Below are 21,951 nucleotides of genomic sequence, written 5' to 3'. Positions count from 1 at the left end.
TGATGTTATGTACAACTTCTCTCCATTCTTATTAACACTAAGCTAGTTTTAGCTTTTAGTGTGGCCTCCCTGCCTCTTATCTTTTTCCCAATACAATTCATCCTGTTAGCTGTTGCCACATTAATCATCCTAGAGCATTTTTGACCAGGTGCTCTCCTGGTCCCTGTACTTTTCTGCTCTACTAGCACTGTTGACCAGGGACAGGGATTAGAAGATATTTTCTGATTTTGTTGGTACAGGTACCTCCTTGAAGAACAGCCTTTACCCATAAAGTTCAACACCTTCTCTACAACTTAACAATCTACTCAAGATTACATATTTAATGAGTTTCAAAGGAATAAGTTGAAATTAGATTTTTTTTCTAGCATAGAAAAATTCTCTATTCAAAACACTAAATCTGCCTTTTTCAAATATATCCCAAAATCATTAGTCTGAACTCCAAGTTTCCTCAAATAGGTCATAATTTACTTTTCAAATGTTGTTTCCAACTATTCCCCTTCTTTTACTATATACTCCAATCATACTGGACAATTTATTACTTCTCGATACAGTGGCTTACTTTCTCATCACCATTCCTTTATTTATGCTATTTCTTCTGTGGGCTTTTCCTAAAAATAATTCTTAAGGCTCAACTTTGAATTCTCCCATGATTCCTCTCACTAGAAGTATTATCTTGTTCTTCCGAACTGCCACAGCCCTTTTTATATCAAGCAATTTCTTATTTGATTTTGTAGTTAGTTTTGTGTACATATCTTATTTCTCTTACTGTATTATATGCTCCCAAGAGCTGGGACAGTGCCTTTTCCTCTTTTGTATCCTTCAAAATACCTAGCACAGTAGCTTGAACATAGTAAGCTATTTTTAATGCTATTTGGTGATATTGTTATTGATATAATTAAGGTGTATTCTTATATACCACCAGAAAGGAAGCAATTCATAATATAAATTAATTTAAAGCAATCTATAAACTTGGTAATTTACATATTATCATCAAATGATTTTAAGTAACATCTATTTCAATTCTCTCATTTTACAGAATTACAATAAAAATATGTTGAAAAGGAAAATAATGAATGAGTTGCTCAAATAGGAGAATAAGCAAGAAGTATAGAAAAAGGGGAATTGGAGAATAGGAATGTTCCATTTATACAACACTGTATAACAGACAGAAATGCTATATAGCAAACACAAACCATTCAGTCAAGTATACTCTAGTGGAGCAGACAGAAATGTGATCTGGGTATTATCTTATGAATTTTCCCAAGATCACTGATAACACTCACCAGATTCTCATTTCTAGTTAATAATCTAAGGTATCAGGAAGAAGGTACTGTGAATAGTGGACGCAAATGCTCTGGACACCAAAATGGTATAGTCCTCACTGCAAATTGGCATTTTACTTTATAAATCAGTCCTTTGTAAATTTGTATGGAATAAATCACTGCTCTAGGAGTCTGATAAAGGCAAATTGTTAATACTGAGTTTCTGAAACTGCAAAGCAGAGACCTGAACTGTGTGTGATTGTGATTCCATAATAGCATAGTAATCACCTTGAAACCTGGTCTGTTGTAACCCCATAAAACAAACAAGGAAGAAACGAAAGAGCTAAACCAAGTTTTTATGGAGAAATAAAGGCAGGATTACTAACTACTCACATTAATATAGCATTTTAAGGTTTGCTGAGTGTGCTCTTCACAATAATCTTGTGAGGTAGGAAGGGGAACAAAGGTACCTATAGTAAGTATTTTAGAAGTGTAAAATTCAATACACACTACCTTTAAAATATGTAATGTGAAACCATGAATGGGATATTGCCAGGAGTAATTATAATATCCCATGGATGGGGAGGTAAAAGGAAGCCTCCAGCTAGGCCAGTTGAGTAGATGATGCCCAGGAGACAGTTGTGCAGAACCTGATAAAAAAAAAAGCTGAGACAGAAGAAGATGGAGTAAGGATCCAGTAGTGGATCCCAAGTGCAGTGACAGCAGTTAGAGCCCCCTAGAATATCCTCGAAGAGGAACAAGACAGAACATCCAGAATGTTTCACTGGAGAAAATAAGGTCTAAGGCATAAAGCAGAAAGAAGTGAGTGAGAAAAGAAGAAAGGATCTTACTCTCATGAGGACCCGATAGAGACTAAAAGAAAATAATTTGCCCAAAGACTGGGAAGTAGCCTGCTCATTACAATTATATTTTTAAAGTCTGGACTTGGAATTGACTAAAAGACAATTACGAATCTGGAAAGCACTTAGGGCCACTGTTAGCAACAATAATAAGAACCATGCTTTAAACCTGATTGAAGACAATTAAATAATAAACGATGAACTTGACTCATGAGATAACTACATATAGTTTGTAGCCAACGACATTTTTTATGGTAGAAAGGTTCAGCATTAATATATTTAAATTGCCATAAGTGCCAGACTACATTAGGAAAAAAAAAATTGGGGAGGAAGAATATAATGCTGGAGGAGCTAGAGAATAAGGGAGGATAAGCTGAAATTCAGAGGCTTGGTCATCATATGAAAAATAAACAAATAAAAAAAAACATTTCCCTTCCTCCTTGCCTTGCCCCTCCTCCGCTTTTAATGAGAAAGGGATCCTGGTAACAAAGAAAGAACCTCTCTCTGATCCTGTAGCAAAAGACAGGATGTAACAATACCCCAAGCTATGACATACTCTTACTAGATTTTGCCCATTTCTTACTGGAGGTCCAATATTAGATACTTTATTGGCAAAATATATACTTATTTTTGGAAATTAAACTTTAAAAAATTAAATCCTAGTTTTGAAAGATGAAACAACTAGTAAACTATATCCAATTCTTACCAAGCAACAAAAACATGTATCCATAATCCCTATCAATTCAGGTAAAGTTAGGTCTTTAATTTTTATGGTGCCATCCTAAAAAGGAAAAAAAAAAACATTAGATGTATAAACAGTAACCAAAAATTTATAAATCAACCAAAACCAACACAAAACAAAATCATTGCCCACATAATTAAGTGATTTTCAAGAAACATCTAGGTAAATTAGTCCATGAAATACATTTATGTTTACATATTCTCACATTTATGGTAACCAAAGATATGTCATTTTATCTGAAAACTAATTGAAATTTCTTAAAAAGCAATTCTAGAAAAATGCAAACTCATATCTTCCAAGTTCTGGAGACTAGAAAGAATAAGTTAATTCATGTTCTGGATCCAGAACATGAGTGGATGAATGACAGAAAAATTCTTAACTTCACAAATCTGATCTGGGAAAAAAGGAGGAACTTAGCAAAATATATAACAAATTAAAACAAACAAATAAACAACAACAACAACAAAAAACAGAAAGAACACAATACATTACATTACTTTCATTGAACACCGATTAACTTCTTAGTCTTACTTCTTAAAAGATGAAGACTAATTGTAATTAGTCCCAGTTATTTGAATGGAAATGGTGAGATTTTGCTTATTATTTCCATCCAAAACAATTGTTTCTATTCAAGAGAATAATCTAAGTCCTATGTCTCTGATGCAGTGTACTAATTACTCTTTTTAATCCTGACTTAGTTGTGTGACCAGGGCAAGTCACAACTTCTCTTGGTTTCTTCATCTGTAAGATGGGCATCCTAATATTTCCAATACTCGTCTTAGAAGTGAAGATAAGGGAATGCTTTGACATTTCCTTTTTCAGCTCATTTTACAGATGAGAAAAACAAGGCAAAAAAAAAAAAAAAAAGGTTAAGTGATTTACCCAAAGTCATCCAGATAACAGGTGTTAAAGGCCAGATTTAAGCTCAAGATGAGTCTTTCTGACCCCGGCTCTGGCACTCTATTCACTATGCTACCTAGCTACCTGGCAAACTTACCTTTTGCTAAAAAAGCCCATTTGTTTTGGATAGCTATTTTCTATTAACATTATAAAGTTAAGCTCCATTTTAGTTTATAATTGAATTCAAAATTTTATTTCACAAAAATTTTAAATCGATGAGGTCTTACAGTACTATAATGTATTTTACTTGTTATAGTGGCAAAGCAAATTTCAAATGAACTATCATTCTATCATTTTAAATACATTCTAAAAAAAAATTAACAAAATTACGTGTGTGTGTGTGTGTGTGTGTGTGTGTGTGTGTGTGTGTGTGTATGTGTTCTAAATGGATAGTGGTAATAAATGTTAAGTAGCACTTATCTAAATGTTTAAAGAAATTTGGAAGAAAAGCTGCCTTTAGAGTAAATATGACAGTAATACAAATGTTTCTGTTTATCATTTTATTTAAAATTTTTAAATTATGAAAATTAGGGTATAACGATAATCACGTACCTTGATAGCTTGCTCAAAATTAAGAACTTTCCGATTAACTTGGTTTCCAATCATGCCAGCGTCCATCTTGGGATCCATCATTTCAATGGCAGACATAGCTTCAAAAAGACCAAAGCTGCAGAAAACCCCCCAACATTTTTACAATCCTTCAACTAATCCATAATCATTAATTATATGTCATTATGTAAACAATATGTAAAACAGTCATTAATTACATATTATTACTATTATTATTATTATTGACAAAGGGTTCTTTTGATCTCTGAGACTTGTATTTCACCTGAATGCCATCTACCTAGTTATACAAAAATTTTATACAAGTAAACTCTATCTAACATAATTAACTGATTAGATAAAAACACAATAATAGATTTTATACATTCAGGTAGCATTATAACAAATAGGTTGATAATGAGTCTGGGATTCAAGCTCTAACTTGTATTATTTACCAGCTGTCTGATTTGCATGTCAAGTTATGTTACAATAGGGTTTATTGAATCATTAAAGTGGGATTTGGTTAAGATGCTGGTGACCACTTTTTCTTCTGGATATTTTCCCCCTTTATTTCCTAAGACGCAGTTCATTCAACTGTTTCTTTTTAATCTCCTTGTCCAGACACTAACAAGAGAACATTCTTATTTACCAAGGTTCCGTTTGCTTTTTCACTCTTTCCCTTAGTATCAATACAATCTAACCCCATATTCCCCAAACTTAGCTCATGTTACTTCTATGTGCTCTCCATTATACTCCAAAAGAATTACTCACTGTTGCCCAAGCATACTGAAATTTTTCCTAACTCCATATCTTTGCTTATGCTATCCCCCTGCATCTTAAATGTTGTTTCTCTTCTTCCTAATTATCTATTAAACACTTAAAACATTAAGATTCAACTCAAATGCTACTTCCTCTAGGTAGCCTTCCTCCAATTGTTAACAATGAGAAGTACTATGGCAACAGCAAGATTTTATGATGATCAATTCTGATAAGACATGGCTTTTTTCAACAATGAGGTGATTCAGGCCAGTTCCAGCAGACTTGTGATGTAGAGAGCTATCTGCACCCAGATCGAGAACTGTGGGGACTAAGTATGGATCACAACATAGTATTTTCACTCTTTTGTTATTTGCTTGCATTTTGTTTTCTTTCTCATTTTTTCCCTTTTTGATCTGATCTTTCTTAGGCAGCATAACAGCAGAAATATGTATAGAAGAATTGAACATGGTTAACATATATTGGATTACCTGCCATCTAGGGGAGTGGGTGAGAAAGGAGGGAAAAAATTTGCAACACGAGGTTTTATAAAGGGGTGAATGTTAAAAATTATCCATACATATATTTTGAAAATAAGAAAGCTTTAATAAAAACAAAAATAATGAAAGGTAGCATTAACATTTTGTGAGCATAGCCTGCATTACTATAATTAATCTGTCCTTTCCTAAACTATAAGCTCTTTATTAAACTTTTTATCTCTCCCAGGGCAATACAAAGAGTAGAAACTTTATTGTTTGCTGAAAAAATGCAAAATTTTTTGTATATGTCCCTAAGTCAAAGGAAGGCATGAATAAAACCTGTTATCTGTAGCTAAAGGGTAAGAATGTGGAATTTCATACTATAACCCACAAAATTTCAGCAAAGGGGTGGCAGAATAATTGTGCATAGACAGTTTGTTGTTGTTGTTGCTCAATTGTACACTGGAAAAATTATAAAACCATCCTTTCCACTGCCTAATACCATTATTTTTGCATTACCATCTGTTCCTTGGGCAAAAGAAAGTAAATCAGTTACATTCTTAATACATTTATTTCTACAGATTCTACTTTCTTCCAAATGAGCAGTAAGGGACAACCATAAAATCACAAGTAATCTAATAGTGAAGTTAGGCAAGGAAATACACAAAAATGGCATCACCAAATTTAAATAAGTGCTATCTATGAATGTGCATGGTATCACAAAACAGTTCACTAGATTGTATAAAATATTCATTTTTTTATAAGTTCTAAAGAATATGATTAAATAATTCTCCATGAGAATACTCTCCAATAGTTTTATAATACCTACACATTATCTGAAACAAATATTAAATCAACCCACTTCAAAGATAACTTCAATAATATACTTACAGCTTGTCATGAAGCAGTTCTCCCAACTTCAATTCTAAAAACAAAGTTAAAAAAAAAAAATTACTCGAGTATCAACTGCATTTATGTAATACTTTTAATTTCAGAAAATAATTTTTAAGTGGTATCAAAAAAACATACATATTTTAACCTGTCTTGTAAGAGAGAATCAATTCAATGCCTAGAAACATGCCTTACATAGACGTTCATAAAGTGGCCAAACCATACAACACTGAAACTGAATGACTTAGAAACAATTGCATGAGTAATAGTCAAACCTGAATTGTCTATAGCTCACTTTGAATCCCAAATGTACTCAAATCATTACTACTTTTGAAAAAAGGACATTGGTATACTTATGACAAACTGAAACTGCTACTTTAAAAACCTGTTTTGCAAACATTGATGCCACAAATAAATCTTTTTGTTCAAATGTATTTGAATCTAACATTATTTTTTACAAATATAAAAAACTGATCAAATCCATTAATATCTATCAATGATAAAAAAATCAATCTAAATAATGCTTTTTTTCCTAAAGATATAAATATATTAAAATTTAGAAAAGAAATAGCTTTTATTTTTTAATTTAGAGGTTTTTAAAAGCACTTTTTAAAAAAAGGAAATTAAGGGAGAATACTTTCAAGACTTCAAATTATATATTAAAAAGTAGACACTGGTTTAAGAAATAAGAACAATGAGCAAATTAAATACAGAAGAATGACAAAAATGAAATTAACTAATTCAGTGTTCAACTATAAATTACTTCAGGATAAATTATCTATTTGATAGAACTGAGTAGAAACCAAAAAAGAATTTAGCAGAAGTTGGGCCTAGACTAACAATACTGCACAGTACATACAAAACCCCCTAAAAGCTAAAATGGGTCACAAAAGAAAAAAAGATAATTTCAGTTAGATAAATCTGAAAAACTTCTGAATAAACAAAATCAATGTGGCAGGGACAAGAAATAAAGGTATCAATGGGAAGGGATCATTTTTATCAAATAAAGGACAGCAACAAACAGTTCTCTAACCATTAAGAACTATATGAAGGATTAGTGACAATGAAGTTTTCTCTTTAATACTCAGAACAAGATTTTACCTCATGCTAGTAAATTAATAAGATGACATAAAATGGGAAGAACCAATACTAGAGAAGTCACTGAAAGACACAAAAGTGTGCTGTTGGTAAACCCTAAACAGCTCCCTACTGGTTTACCCTTTCTAGAACACAATCTGGAATTTGCTAAGCAAATGAACAAAACAGCTAACACCTTTTAAAGCAAAGATCTTATTGCTAGGAAATGTACCACAAGGTGGTCAAGACAAAAAGAAAAGTCTTATATTTACCAAATGTTCAAAAGCAGGACTTTTTTTTTTTTTTTTTTTTTTTTAAAGAACTGAAGTTAAGCAACACATTGTGGGAAAAGCTATACTACACATATGTAACAGAATATTACTTGTGCTCATAAGATACAATAAATAAGAAGACAGAGAAGACATATAAGTTAAGATTTATATGATCTGATACAAGTGAAATAAGAATTAGGACAATAAAATAAGATGGCAACAATGTAAACAACAAGATACAAAAATGAAATTGAGCCGCATCTAATCATAATGGCAAAGCTTGACCCTAGAGAAGAGCTGAGAAACTCTCTCTCTCTTCTTTCAGAGGTGGGGAAGTGGATCAAGTTATGAGTATGAATTATATATATAATTAGACTTTATGTATTTGTTTTTACTGAGCTTTTTTGTTGCCCCCTTTTTAATCTATTACAAAGGATGACTTGCTAGAGACAGATTTATTTTGAAATAAAAGCAATGTAAAAATTAAAGATGTGAAGGTAAAAATACATTACCCTTTTTACCTTCTGAATCCAATTCTTCTTGTGCAACAAGAAATTCGGTTCTGCACATATATATTGTATCTAGGATATACTATAACACATTTAACATGTATGGGACTGCCTCCATCTAGGGGGTGGGGTAGAAGGAAGGAGGGGAAAATTCGGAACAGAAGTGAGTGCAAGGGATAATGTTGTAAAAAATTACCCATGTATGTGTACTGTCAAAAAAAAGTTATAATTATAAAATTAATTTTTAAAAGTATAAAAAAATAATTACCCTACTCCATATTGTTTGATATTAGCTCAGAGGAATTATATTTCTTATGAAAATGTATAATTTTTTATTTTTTCAAGGAAGATTCCTGAAGGCCACATTTTGTTTTACTGAAACAAATGCTTTTTTAGCTAACAACAAGGATAGTACAACTTTTCAGTTCCTATACTTTTTGGCTACTTGTGAGATTATGAAGATGTGATCTGTTGTTCCAAAAGTTAATTTGTCTAATTTTCATACATCTAAATCTAAAATGCCCTAAGGAATTCAGAGAATCATCAAAGGAATTCAGAGGAACTTAAGATTAATAAGAATTTATGCAAAGTAAAATAAATGAATCAAAAGCATGATAATAACTACAACTGTGCAAAGGAAACAATTATACTCTTGAGGATCTGAACAATGAAACAAAGTCCCAGAGATCAAATAATGAAAGAACTCTTCCCTAACAGCAAAGGAGCACAGGAATACCAGGGCAGAATATTGTTTGTAAAAATTTTAAGAGGTGGTCAAAGTCTCTCATGTTTTGCTTGTTTTTCTTTGTCCCAAGGGAGGCTTCAATGAAGGAAAGTGTTGAAGTGACTAAGATATAAAGGCAAATAGCAAAAATTAAACATGCAAGTTTTTAAAAGAATGCTGTTAATTAAAGTATAAATTTTTCCCAAAAATTTCCTAGGAAACTATAAATTAGGCTGAAGGATTAGTTATTGATATTTTTTAGGTAGTAATAAGATTTGTGCTTTTCCCAAGTATTTAGTAAAAACATTGCTAATTGAGAAAAAAAATCTAATTTTCAAAAAAGACATCCATTTTCTCTATTTCCTGTCACTTTCCCAAAACAGAGGGAAAAAAGAAAAAAGAAAAACAAAACCCTAATAACAGCTATGCAAGGTCAAGCAAAACAATTTCTCCTATTGACTGTCTAGGCTGTTTCATTCTGCATAATGAGCCCATCACCCCTCTATCAAAAGGTGGATAGCATCTTCATCACTAGTGCTCTGGAACAATGATCCGAGTTCTTAAGTTTTTGATAGTTGTTCATTTTTACATGTAAATTGTTGTTCTGGTTCTGTGCAATTCACTCTGCAATAATTCATAAAAGTTTTCTCAGAGTACTCCAACTCTTGGTATCCTACTACTCTCTTCTTCATAATTAAATTAATTTTTAAAAATTAAAACTACCTCAATAATTTTAAAATCATGTCTCAAGATGAACCTCTTCTTTATATACCGGGGTCCAGTTTTGTAATCCTTTTTTTTTTTTTTAAACACCATTTCTACTTCCTCATGCAATTGTAATACTGGAATTCAACTGTGGTAGCTCCCTTATTATTGACTAAAAATTTCCTTACAGAAATCTTTAATATCTTTCTGTTCACTATTCTCCCTCCAGTTTCATCTTTAAATATTATTGCAATGTACTGGCTTAGGTGAACCACTTGCCAAAGTTTCTTAACACTTCTCTTCACAACTTCTTGCTGCTTTATGAGATAACAGTGCTCACAATATTCCACCATTTTTGATTATAAGGCTACAAAGTTTACATTCTAAATTGTTTCCTTTGATTACTACTTCAATTTGCTTAGTAAATAGAGTGTGTTTTTAGGCTCATTATGATGAAACTTCCTTAGGAGATAGTGATGTTTTCTGTTTCTCTTATTTCATTTCTATATTCTGATATTGATAGTATTTAAATAAGTCATCCTAGAGAAATGTCTTAATTATGGCCTATCTTCTACCACTCATCCTTAACTGAATTCAATCTCTGCTCTAACAAAGTTAGTCTCACTTTACAAAGGCAGAAAATGAAAAGTAACTTTCAGATCTATAACTAATTGTTTCATGCTTGTTACAATATAATCAAAGTCATTTGGGGTGGGGGGTGACATGGTTTAATGTATGTTCAATATCTCGAGTCTTTCTTGAAGAAAGTATTCGTCATATGTATCCAAGAGACTTCTGTGTAGCCTACAAACCTTTGGCATTTTCCATTTCTTATTCTTTAGTCACATTTTCCTATATAATTTTCACAGTTCTTTCCTATATTCATCTTTGCTTTTGAAGTTAGCTAATTTCATTTGGAATATTTTACTACATTTTGCATAGAATTTCTCTAACTCTTCATAGTAATCTTTTTGCAATCATTGGCCTAAAAAGACAATACAAGGCCCCATGAAATGTTTTTTGTGGCTCTTAAAAACTAACTTCACAAACTTTGATTATTTTCTCCAAAGAAAATTTGTGATCTTTTTTTTTTTTTTTAAATCATCTTTATTTTTAGCTTCTCTTTGTCTTCTGGTTTACCTTAGAGAAATTGTTCTGTTCTTCTAGCAGTATATCTATTTATTCACCAAATAAGGACTTTACATTTAGATTATCAATCACTAAGTTAATGTTCATGGATGGTGTAAAGACTGCATTACTCTTAGCATCCTTTGACCCCTTTCCCAATATTGTTACCATCAATGTAAAATTAAAAGGAGACTATATATGATAGATGGATTTTTAAAATTTTTCTTAATATCATGAGTTCCCTTGATCAACACAAAAAGCTTACTGGCAATTTATCTCAGAATCGACAAAGTTGATTGGAGAAAAGAAGATATATATACAAACATACATACACACACACACACACACACACACACACACACACACACGTATATATCTATATCATTTGTTGCTGGCCCCATATTTAAAACCTGTTGAACATAGCAGACAGATCTTGAATTTGGTGTTCGGAATCCAAGGCCATCTCCACACAATAAGGCATCAAGGGAGAGTAATGTGGAATCATCTTTTATAATATCATGGAAATTACAAATGAGTCAAAGTATTATTATTTTTAATTTTAAGTAGGACCAACCCAAAAGGCTTTAAAATTCTAACAAGAAAAAGAAAAGGAAACAAAATCTCAGAATCACAGAAATTATACCACAATGCATATTTTTGTAGCTGTTTAATTTTATAATAGACTAACTTCTTCATTCTGTCTTCATTTATTAAAAAGTCCTGTGTGGTCATCAACTGTTAAATGGGAAAAGATAATGATCAAAAGTACAATACAAAAAAAGAAACAACAAATATGAGAAACTGAAACATGAAAAGATTCATGTGAACTGATGTGGTACAAAATAAGAACAAAGCCAAAATACACAATTATAAAAATGTAAATTAAAAGATCTAAAAAACTCTAGGTAATTGAAAAACCAATTAAGAATCCAGAAAACCAATAATGAAATACTGGTTTCATAGCAGAGAAGTAGAGGAAAATAATACAGAATGCCACATATCATTTCAGTTTCAATCACTGCATCAAATTTTTTTTTTGTTTAATCACTCTGTCACAAGGAAGTTAAATCTGGAATGGGGGTAGGAAGATGTTTTTCTCTCTGGAAATGACAAGTGTTGCATAGACAAAATACATCAATTAAAATTAATTTCACTTTTTATGACAGTATCTTGATATAACTGAAGATACTCTAGATGTAATAAAACTAGGATTAAGAAGTACTTGTACAGAATAAATCTGATTTCTATATTTCTAATTCCAAATATTCTGAATTTCAGAAGCGAGAAAACAGTCAATGCCAACTACTGAAAGTAGTCCTCTACATAGTACAATATTCTATAAGTGAAAATTAGTAAAAATATTTAAATTAAATTAATTCTTCAGTACCTAGAGCTCTTTTCAGTACTTTATTTGCTCTTAAGGATTGGTACTTCTGCCATACAGAACCTATCAAACATCTTTTGGAGTGCATTTAGGTTAATTCAACAGAAGTAAAGACCTTAAGTTAACACATAAGGCTGAAAAGAACATGTTAGATGGTAAATAAAAACAATGAAGATAAAATCAGAGGGAGATGTTTCTGACATTAATAGAAGAGTAATTACAGAATACTTCTAGTTCTCCCATAAAGTTGCTATGAAACTTTTGAGTTTCCTTTCTTATAAATCTCTTTTCTCATTGATAATCTATATAGATCTATAAAGATGAAATTAACTTTAAAGGTCTTCTCCAGTTCTCAGATTCTAAGATTACAATGAACATGTGTATTCCTCTAAGACTAACTGAAGTAGAAACATAATGTGAAACTAGGAAAAATAAAAGTCACAACATAACAGTTTCCCTAAAGAAAGTAATACACAAAAGACTCTGGGTCAAAAGTTTCACATTTCTGACCACTTAAGTAGCACTAAATATCTCAGGATATTTTTATTATTTTTTTTATTATTTTATTATTACCTAATTGTTTGTCTAGTAATCCAAGCTGGATGAAATGAAAATAGCATGCAACTATTCATGAATATAAACTGTATTTATTTTAATCTAAGAAACGCCTATGTAAAAACAAACAAACAAACAAAAAAAACTAGCAAAGTATACTGAGATTGACTGAGTTAAAACAAAAATAACAACAATAACAACCCATAAAACAATTTAAATCAAGGAAAACTTCCCAGAAAAGAGAAGCCTTGAAATACTATGAAAAGGGGAAGAATATAAAATGACAAGTAAATTAGAGGCTGCCATATTCTGAATAAAGACAAAAAAGGAAGACCCTTTAAAGGAAAGGCATTTCACATTCAATTCTGATAAGAACTAAAAACATGTGTTTAATGTAGTACATGATGAGAAAATAGGTACAGCGAACTAATTAAGTGTAGCACCACAGGGTAAGAAGGACTATGAAGAAGCATGGAAATCAACCTGGTCAAAAACAATAGCAATGGATTTATGTATAAAATTATTAGAACCTAGAACAAATTTACTACGTGATTTACTAAAGATGGGAGAAAATCCACTGCAATAAAGGAAAATACTTAGTTGTTTCACTATTTTTATATTAAGTGCATTTTAAAAAAAAATAACAGAACAAATCATGAGAACAGCATTCTGAACTGTAATCTTCACTATGAACCAGTTTTCTTAAAAAGAAGAAAAACCTAATTCTCATGGTCATTAGTTCCAAAATTCTCACCTAGAAAATGAATAAATTTCTTTCAGAGCGTACATATGATAATAACAGTCAACCAGGTCCTAACTCTAAGTCATAAGACATCTTCAGAAACGACAGTTTCAAAAGGCACACCACTGTTCTTAGAACTACATACAGGTTGATGGTAAAGGGATGTTTTTCTATTGCTATGTCAGGAATGAATCTATGCCTTCTGAAGATTACTCCACAAAACAGATTCTTCAACAAGTCAAAACGAATTCTTTCCCTTACCATAACACAGTTTCTTCAACTTCTTGGAAAATCTAGAAGGGAATAAGAAACAGTAGGAATAGTACCAATGGCAGCTAAGTGGCAGAGTGGATGGACTACTGGGCCTGGAGTCAGAGAATACCCATCTCCCTGAGTTCAAATCCAGACTCATTCACTTACTAGCTGTGTGTATCCCTGGGCAAGTAAAATTTGTTTTAGTCTTCTCATCTGTAAAAATGAGCAGAAGGAAATAGCAAACCACTTTGGTATCTTTGCCAAGAAAATCCCAAATGGGATCATGAAGAGTCAGGCACAACTGAAACAATTAAGTAACAACAACAAATAGAAAGAAGTAGTAAAAACAGCAACAGCAAACTTTTACAGTAGTGCTTTAAAGTTTGCAGAACACTATATATATGCTATCTTACTTGAGGAATTTAATGTTTCATTACTTTGTCCTCCGGCTCCAAGACCAATCCCCCAAAATTCCAGATACTTAAAGACTGTAGAGATGGTTGGGTGGGCAGGCTCTGGTTTAAATTTTGCCTATGTGGATCTTTAATTCCAAATGGCAGTAGGAAAAATCAACCAGTCAAATGAAGTATTTTAAAATCAAATGCAGTGAATCATCACATACTCAAAAGATAATGGGAAAAGCAGCTCCAAATGAGCAGTCTTCTCAGTCTCTAATTCTTAAGTTTCTCAGCAACAGTTCTTGCATTTGACCAGTGTCTTTCAGTTGGAAATCTCCTGTGACGCTATACTACTTTGATTTTCTTTCTAACTCTGATTTCTTCTTTTTCATTTATTGACTTGTAAAATATGGACCTTCTCAAGGGAGGTTTTTTAGTTCTCAGCTCTAAGTCACTCATTCTCAGTATCAGCCTTCTTTTACACCTCACATATAAAGCAACCATTTAAGTCCTGTCCATTTTTCCTTTGTAATATTTCTCATGTGTCTCTCCTTTATTGTTTTCACTCGGCAATAATCAAGAAACAAGCCTTTATTAAGCACCTAGATGCTGCCACATACTGTATTAATGGGAATTTAAATACAATCCCTTTTCTCAAGAAGTTTATACTCTATGTAGGGAAGCATGTAAACGAAATTAAATATAAATCAGAGACATTGTAGATACAAAGTAATAACCATCTATCTACTGGTCTCTCTCTGGTTCAGTCCATCTTGTACACAATTGCCAATTTAATTCTTTTATACTTTTATCATAGCATTAATCTGCTCAATACTTTGAATGATTCTCTACAGCCTATACAGTTAAAAGATTTTAACCTGGCACTAAAATTTACCTTTCCAACCTTATTTTGTACTACCACATGGACCCTTTATATGTGCCAGGTTGGTCTATTCACACTTTAGTGAACATGTACTTGTGATCACACTGATTTTTCTCCCCTTCCCTCATAACTGAAAGGTTTCCTTCTGTTTTTCCAAATTCTACTCCTCTTTTAACACTTGCTATGATTATGAATGACGCAAGCAAATCACAACTTCTCTGAGCTTCAGTTTCCTCATCTATAATATGGGAATAATAAGAGCACTTACTTCATTTTCAAAGAATGTGTGTAAGGTGCTTTGAACATTTTCAATTATAATAATGAGGGTAGCAACAGCATTTATGTAGCACTTTAAAATTTGCAAAGTTTACCCACACATCTTTTTTTGCATTTCTTAGCATCTTAACATGATGCTTAATACTTATTGACTTATTTCATAGGATCCTTTAAACAACACTGTGAGGTAGGTATTATCCTTATTTTACAAATTAGGAAAGTGAGATTAAGAGGTTAATTAACTTGCTTAAGGTCACAAAACTGGAGTCCAAGAAAGTTTCAAACTGTATCTAATTTCAAATCCAGTATCAAATACACTATGAAAAGCAGCTATTATTCAATGCCCAACTCCTAATCCACCTTCAAAATGAAACTTTTGTCAATCACTCCAGTTGGTATTCTTTCTCTCCACTTAAATCATATGCTGCTTTTACTTATTATTTAATTATTCACTTATGTCTGATGTATGAAAGGCTACAAAATTCTCATGGACAGCAATCTACCTCACTAGATAACAGGTTCCTCCTCTATGAAAAGAAGCTAGAGGTCTACATCAGAGGTTCTTAATTTGGGGTCCAAGAACCTTAGATTAAAAAAAAAAAATGACCTCTAACGTCAGTAATTTCTAAATTGAAATTAGGCACAGCCCATCAATTATTCTAAAGAGGTTTCCATAAACTTTGCCAGATTGCCAAAGAGGTTCACAAATCATAAAACAAAAGACATTAAGAATCCTTACTCTGGGTATCTCCAATAAGTTATTCTAAAATTCCATGACCACATTTAACTACTGAGATGTTGCAAAGAGACTAGCAGAGTGCTGTGAGCAGGCACATTTCATAGTCCAGAAGTTCCAAAAGGTTCACTTGAGCAACTTTACACAGATTGTGCTGTCTTCCCCCAATTAATATCCCTGAAATTGCTTGTGTTTGTATAATTCAGGTTTTACACTATTCAATTCCTCTTATAAGGATAATGGTCACCTATGCTGCCATGTGCCCTCCCTAACAGATCATTCCTCCATGTTGTTGAATCAACTGATAAATTTATGCTGATTCATCATGCTTTATCAAAAATTTCCACAATGGGTCACCTCAGTCAAAAACCACTCAGGACTGGTACTGAGGCATCTTCAATTTGGAACAAGTCTTACCATTTGTGCTACTGTCTATGGCATAATTCAGAATCCTGGGACTTCTGAATGACATAAGTAGCATATATCCTTACATATCCTCTGTCCAATGAAAAGTTGAAGCAACTCATTAGTAAGTGAAGGTGATATGACATTCCTTGGCTCAATCCTTATTCCTGTGAGCACACTGTCCCAACCAAATATTTTTACTAACACTAATCTAACTAATCTAGCTACATTTAAACTTGGATGTTTATTTGTGAAAATTGTTATCAGAAGGCCTTTACAACCCTTGTTTGAACTCGTGTTTATTAGACAACTTCTTTATTCAAAGCAAAGATTTTCTTATTTCACAAATATTAATAATCACAACATACAAGACAGGAAGGCCACGATGGTTCAGTAAAATAAGTACTAGATATGGAAGCTGAAGACTTGAGTTTTGAGTTCCAGCTCTGTGACTATTAGTGGTGTAACCTTGGAGAAATAATAGTGTCTCTCATAGTTATAGAAATAATAGTTATCCCATCTTTAAAATGGGTATAATATTTTTCCTTAACTACTTCAAAAGTTAAAAAGACCAAATGAGAATGCATGAAGTGTTTGCAAACCTTAGAGCTGGGGTCCTCAAACTACGGCCCACAGGCCAGATGCTGCCAGCTGAGGACATTTATGCGGCCCGCATTATGGCAAATGGGCTGAGGGGCGGAGACAGAGTGTGAAGTTTTGTTTTTACTACAGTCCGGCCCTCCCACAGTCTGAGGGGCAGGGAACTGGCCCCCTATTTTAAAAAGTTTGAGGACCACTGCCTTAGAGCATCATTTATTACTACTACACATAGGAGTGATATATTCTTTATACAGTTTTTAAAAAATCCTGGTACTTAATAAATGTTTAATTTTTTAAAAAGAGTTAAAACATCTTACAACTGAAGCTTAGTTATTTTAATCATTGTGACAAGGTAGAGTTTTTGTTCAATAAATATGGCCATATATGGTATACAGAAAATCCATGTCTGCAAAGGTATATATTAAAGTCTTCTGTTACAACAACTGTGTCACAAGTTAGAGAGAAACTCATATACTACAGGTCTAGTATAAAAACTCTGAGCTTTGCACATTAAAAAAAAAAAAGTCATCCATTTTCATCAGAATGAATAGTTGGAATTTCTTAATTCCAAATTAGTCAAGTATGCCTCTGACTCATTGCAATTCTAAGTATCAATGGGGGCAATAATAGAATTCTTATCTGAATAAGCATTCTTGGTGGATAAACAAGAAAGTAAGAAGGAAGAGATCTGTGGTTGACTTCATATGTAGGCTTCAATCTTCCTGCTGCCTACAGAATTTAAAAATCAAACAAAAGAATAAATGAAGTAAGAAAAAAATGAAAGCAAAGAAGCATTATAGGTATTCCCAGACTGTATTCGTTGGAAAGATAACTTCTAGTGCATTTCTTCTTCACACCCATAAAAGACTACCAAATGATTTTATTTGTTGTAAAGAATTAATCCTTAATGGCAGAAATCTCTGACATTGCAAAGTACTTGCTACACATTTTTGTAGAAAACATTGTTTTGCCCAGTATCTACCCTTAATACTTCTATATTTACAAGGTACATTTTAGTGTTCATATGTATTTAAAATTAGAGGCAAGTGGAAGCATGATTACAAAGACACTTTATGAATACAACTGTGAGGATTTCGTTTTCTCTTTTCCCTGATTTGTGGCACCTCTGAGCCAATGGTTAGCACTTACCTCGACAAGCCTCTTCAAAATCTTGAGTTATATCGACCCAATTTGTACTTGTACTGTTCTTTTCCATCTTTTCAGGTATACTGAGCTCCCATCCTGAATCATCATCTTCTACAGAAGCTTTCATAACCATTTTACCTGTAATGAAAATTAATAGCTATCAGTATTCCACAAAACTCAACTTCTGTTAAATTATATCTATTTACAAGTGTTGTAAATTGTATTTTGCCATAGTCAGAACATGCAGGTTTCTACCACCTGCTGTGTGTGACCTCAGACAAATCATTCCACCCCTCTAGGGAGTTAATGATTGTTAAGGTCTAACTCATACCTTAGCAGGACACTGGGGAGGGAAGTAAATTTTATACTATGTATTCCCAGCCCCTCATTTTATACAGACAGACCACCTGAAGCCAGAGGTCCCAACAGTAATGTGATTGGTCGGGAAGAGGCACGCCAGTTTAACTCTGCAAAGTGTCCTCCTCCCCCGGGCTCATTCTCAGAATCTGCCACTAGTCACAGGTCCCCTTTAACTATGGAACTGCTTCAGAGTTGGGCACATCTCTGCGGTTACAGATCCGAGGCCAAGGTCATGCAAGGGACCCAGGTCTGGGCAAACGGACCCTGACAAGGTGCGTTCCTGTTAGTATCCTCACAGTCTATAGACAGCCTGCAAGGAAGACCAGAGCGCAGCACGACGACTGTCTTTCTGAGAGACCAGAAGACAACAAAAAGACTAGAGGCCACTCTGCCGGTTCCGATGGATGCAGTTGGAGCGCTCTTAACTTTGAGAGCTGCTGGCCACCCACAGCCTCCTTCCCGGGGTGACTCCTCCTCCTCTGGATCCCCTCTCCCCCCCCCCCCACGACAGGACCACGGGCTGCCGGTCCCGCCGCCCGGCCGGGCGGTCTGAAACGACACCCACAGAGCCGGTGCCAGGCTTCCCCGCCCGTCCCCGCCTCCCCCCAAGCGGGGTCGCGTCTCCGGAGCCCGGTGCCTCGGGGGCACACCAGGTCGGGCCCGGTCCCCGGTCCCCGGCTCCGGTCGGAGGAGGGCGCGTGCTGGGGCAGGCGGGGCAGACACGGGGCTGGCCGGCTTTCGCCCGGTCGCCGGTTGTCGCGCCGGTGACACCGGGAGGGCGGGGCCGGGCTGCTCGGGGGCCCCCTACCTGGGGCGAGGCGGGCTAGGGGCCGCAGGGTGACCCGCCGGCTCCGAGGGTCCCCGCACCACGGAACTCGGCGCCACGACCGCGACGCACCGAAAGGCAGAGCAAAGGATTTCCGGGGTGCCCTGTAACCGTCCCTACCGACTAGTTCGGCGGTGCCTCAGCCGCCGCGCACCGTACCGCCGCCGCCGCTGCCGACCTCGGAAATAACGTCGCCGCCACGGCCGCCCCCTCCCCGAGCAGACCAGCCCGGCCCGGCCCGGCCGCGTGCGCGCATGCGCGCATGCGTACGCCCAGTTCATGGGACCCCGCCCCCTCTCTTACTCCCAGGGGCCTTGCTCAGCACGCCACACACACGCACACATGCACGCACCCACACATACACATGCACATACTACATACACGCTCGCACACGCACAGCCTTCTCCACCCAACTTCCTTCCCCAGTCTCGGCAACTGAGCCTTCAGTTCTCGCGAAACAATGAGAATCTCGCGATAGCAATTTATTCTTTTCCTCCTCAGGCCTCCCTTTCCTCTCAGTCCCTTTTCCAGTACAGAGGTGGTAGAGTGGGCGGGACCAATGGAATGGGCGTGGTCTTTACGTCTATAAGTACGCGTGTTGCGGGGGCGGGGCCCTGGCTCGTGCGCTGCTGCGCTCGTGGGTCCTGTCACTGTTTCTGGAAGGATGCACGTGCTGAGGTACTGCGTGCATCCCTGGCTTCTCCCGAATCTCTTCCCCAGCTCGTCCCTCCCCGCAGCCCCCGCAGTCTCGCACCTGAGCAGCTCAGCCCAGCCCGCTCCTGTTCCCGGCCCCAGCCTTCAGGTATTCTCTGAGTGATGGTTCCAGTGCGGGAAAAGTGCGCTCAAAACAAAGGCTTATTAACCCCAGCGAGAACGGAAAGAAAAAAAGGGGCCTTTGGACAGCCGATTTATCTGATCTAGCACAGTGTATGGTACACAATAGGCGCTTAATGAATGCTTGTAGCTTGATAGATTACCAACCTCTTCCTTCACTAAAAATTCTAGAGGTTTATTGGAAGAAAAAAAAAAATCCCCTTCCACACAATTAGATATTTCGATGTCTGTCATTATTTTTAAAGATTTATTATAATTTACACAATATGGAGTTATATGTTATATATGCTGTTGTAGGGAGTAGCTAGGTGGCTACTTTTCCAGACTCAGGAAGACCTGAATTCAAATCCTCAGTTACTAGCTGTGTGACCCTGAGTGTTATATAACCTGCTTGCCTCAGTTTCCTTATTTGTAAAATGAGCTGGAGAAGGAAGTGGCAAAGCATTCTAGTATGTTTGTCAAGAAACCCCCCCCAACAGGGTCATGAGGACATATATATATATATGTTATATATTTTGCTATTTTAAAGATTTATTATATCTTAAAAATTATAAATAAAATAATTTAATAAAATGATAAATTTGATTTACCTTTTTTGTCAATGTCTCAATCCCTTCTTAGTATATGTTTCTAAATAAATAAAATAAAATACATGATTACAAAAGAAACCAATTATATAGAGTTACAGATATCAAAATGACACAAAGTCCGTTTTTTAGTGATATACATCATTATCTATCAACAGATGATTTCTTGAACTACATACCCATCCTCATCTCTCTCCTGAACTCCATATTTATTTCAGGTTGCAAAGTAATCCGCAATTGTCCCTCTTATTGAACCAGTGACCTTAGACTCCTGGTTGTTCCATGAGCAAGACACACTGGGCATTTTGTCTTGCTCTCTCTCATATTTGAAATGCTCTTCAATCCTGTTCCCTAACTTCCTTTAAATCTCAACTAAAACCTCTCTTTCCATAGGGAAATTCCCTGACCTCAATTCTAGCATCCTTTTTCTGTTTATTTCCTATTTATTCCCTATATAACTTGATTTGTATATATCTGCTTGCATGTTGCCCAACCTCACCCACATTAGACTACAAGCTCCTTGAGGGCAGGGACTCTCTTTTGCCTCTTTCTACAACCCTAGTTCATGGCACATAGTAAGTACTTATTAAGTGTCAGTTGATTGATTGAGGAAGTATGATTTAGAGAACAAGACTCAGGAAAACAAGGTTCAAAAGACGCCAGATTAGGACTGCAAGAGAATTTAAAAGAATCTAACCACATGTCACAAGTGACAGTAAATGAACACGAGTTAAACATATGTTCTCTGATTCCAAATGCAGCACTGTCCAATGCACCTAGCTGCCCAATCCTTGCTCTGACACATACTGTTGGTATGACCTTGGGGATGTCTCAATATCCCAATACTCTGGACAAACTGCAGAAGAGCTATCTATCTACAACAGTAGAGGGGATTTCCACCCAGGAATTTCCTAAACCGGTGAACTCCTAAGTTTGAGCAAAAACAAACCAGCAATCTTCAGAAGGATTACAGAAAGAAGAATTTCATAAATTACTAAGTGGTAACACAAATACTTGTGAAACAAACAATCTTTAGTTTCCATTTTGGACATTATTGAGGAATTTACTCTGTAGTCAATTAGCTATCAATTTATACTAGCAATCATAGCCTGC

General features: G+C 35.1%; 1 protein-coding gene across 4 annotated transcripts in view; it reads right to left on the bottom strand.

Annotated features, from left to right (window-relative positions):
• NAA35 (N-alpha-acetyltransferase 35, NatC auxiliary subunit) overlaps nucleotides 1-19,989 on the bottom strand; it is a 64,598-nt gene extending 44,609 nt beyond the window's left edge. Inside the window, exons 1-5 of one of the 4 annotated variants that reach the window (XM_074280206.1) lie at nucleotides 19,799-19,989; nucleotides 18,235-18,369; nucleotides 6,437-6,470; nucleotides 4,317-4,431; nucleotides 2,829-2,903 (exon numbers count right to left, since the gene is read on the bottom strand). In XM_074280206.1, coding sequence (XP_074136307.1) covers nucleotides 2,829-2,903; nucleotides 4,317-4,431; nucleotides 6,437-6,470; nucleotides 18,235-18,364 — 354 coding nt within the window. In that variant the 5' untranslated portion in view covers nucleotides 18,365-18,369; nucleotides 19,799-19,989. Of the gene's footprint in view, nucleotides 1-1,775; nucleotides 1,924-2,828; nucleotides 2,904-4,316; nucleotides 4,432-6,436; nucleotides 6,471-18,234; nucleotides 18,370-19,399 lie in introns of those variants that run through there. The other 3 variants (XM_074280202.1, XM_074280204.1, XM_074280205.1) reach the window with 3 other exon arrangements.
• Nucleotides 19,990-21,951: the final 1,962 nt, after the last annotated feature.

The sequence above is a fragment of the Sminthopsis crassicaudata genome, chromosome 1 (assembly GCF_048593235.1).
Source record: "Sminthopsis crassicaudata isolate SCR6 chromosome 1, ASM4859323v1, whole genome shotgun sequence".
NCBI classification, from domain to species: domain Eukaryota; kingdom Metazoa; phylum Chordata; class Mammalia; order Dasyuromorphia; family Dasyuridae; genus Sminthopsis; species Sminthopsis crassicaudata.
The sequence above is the reverse complement of the archived record's forward strand: the minus strand, read 5'-3'. Positions and strand labels throughout refer to the sequence as shown.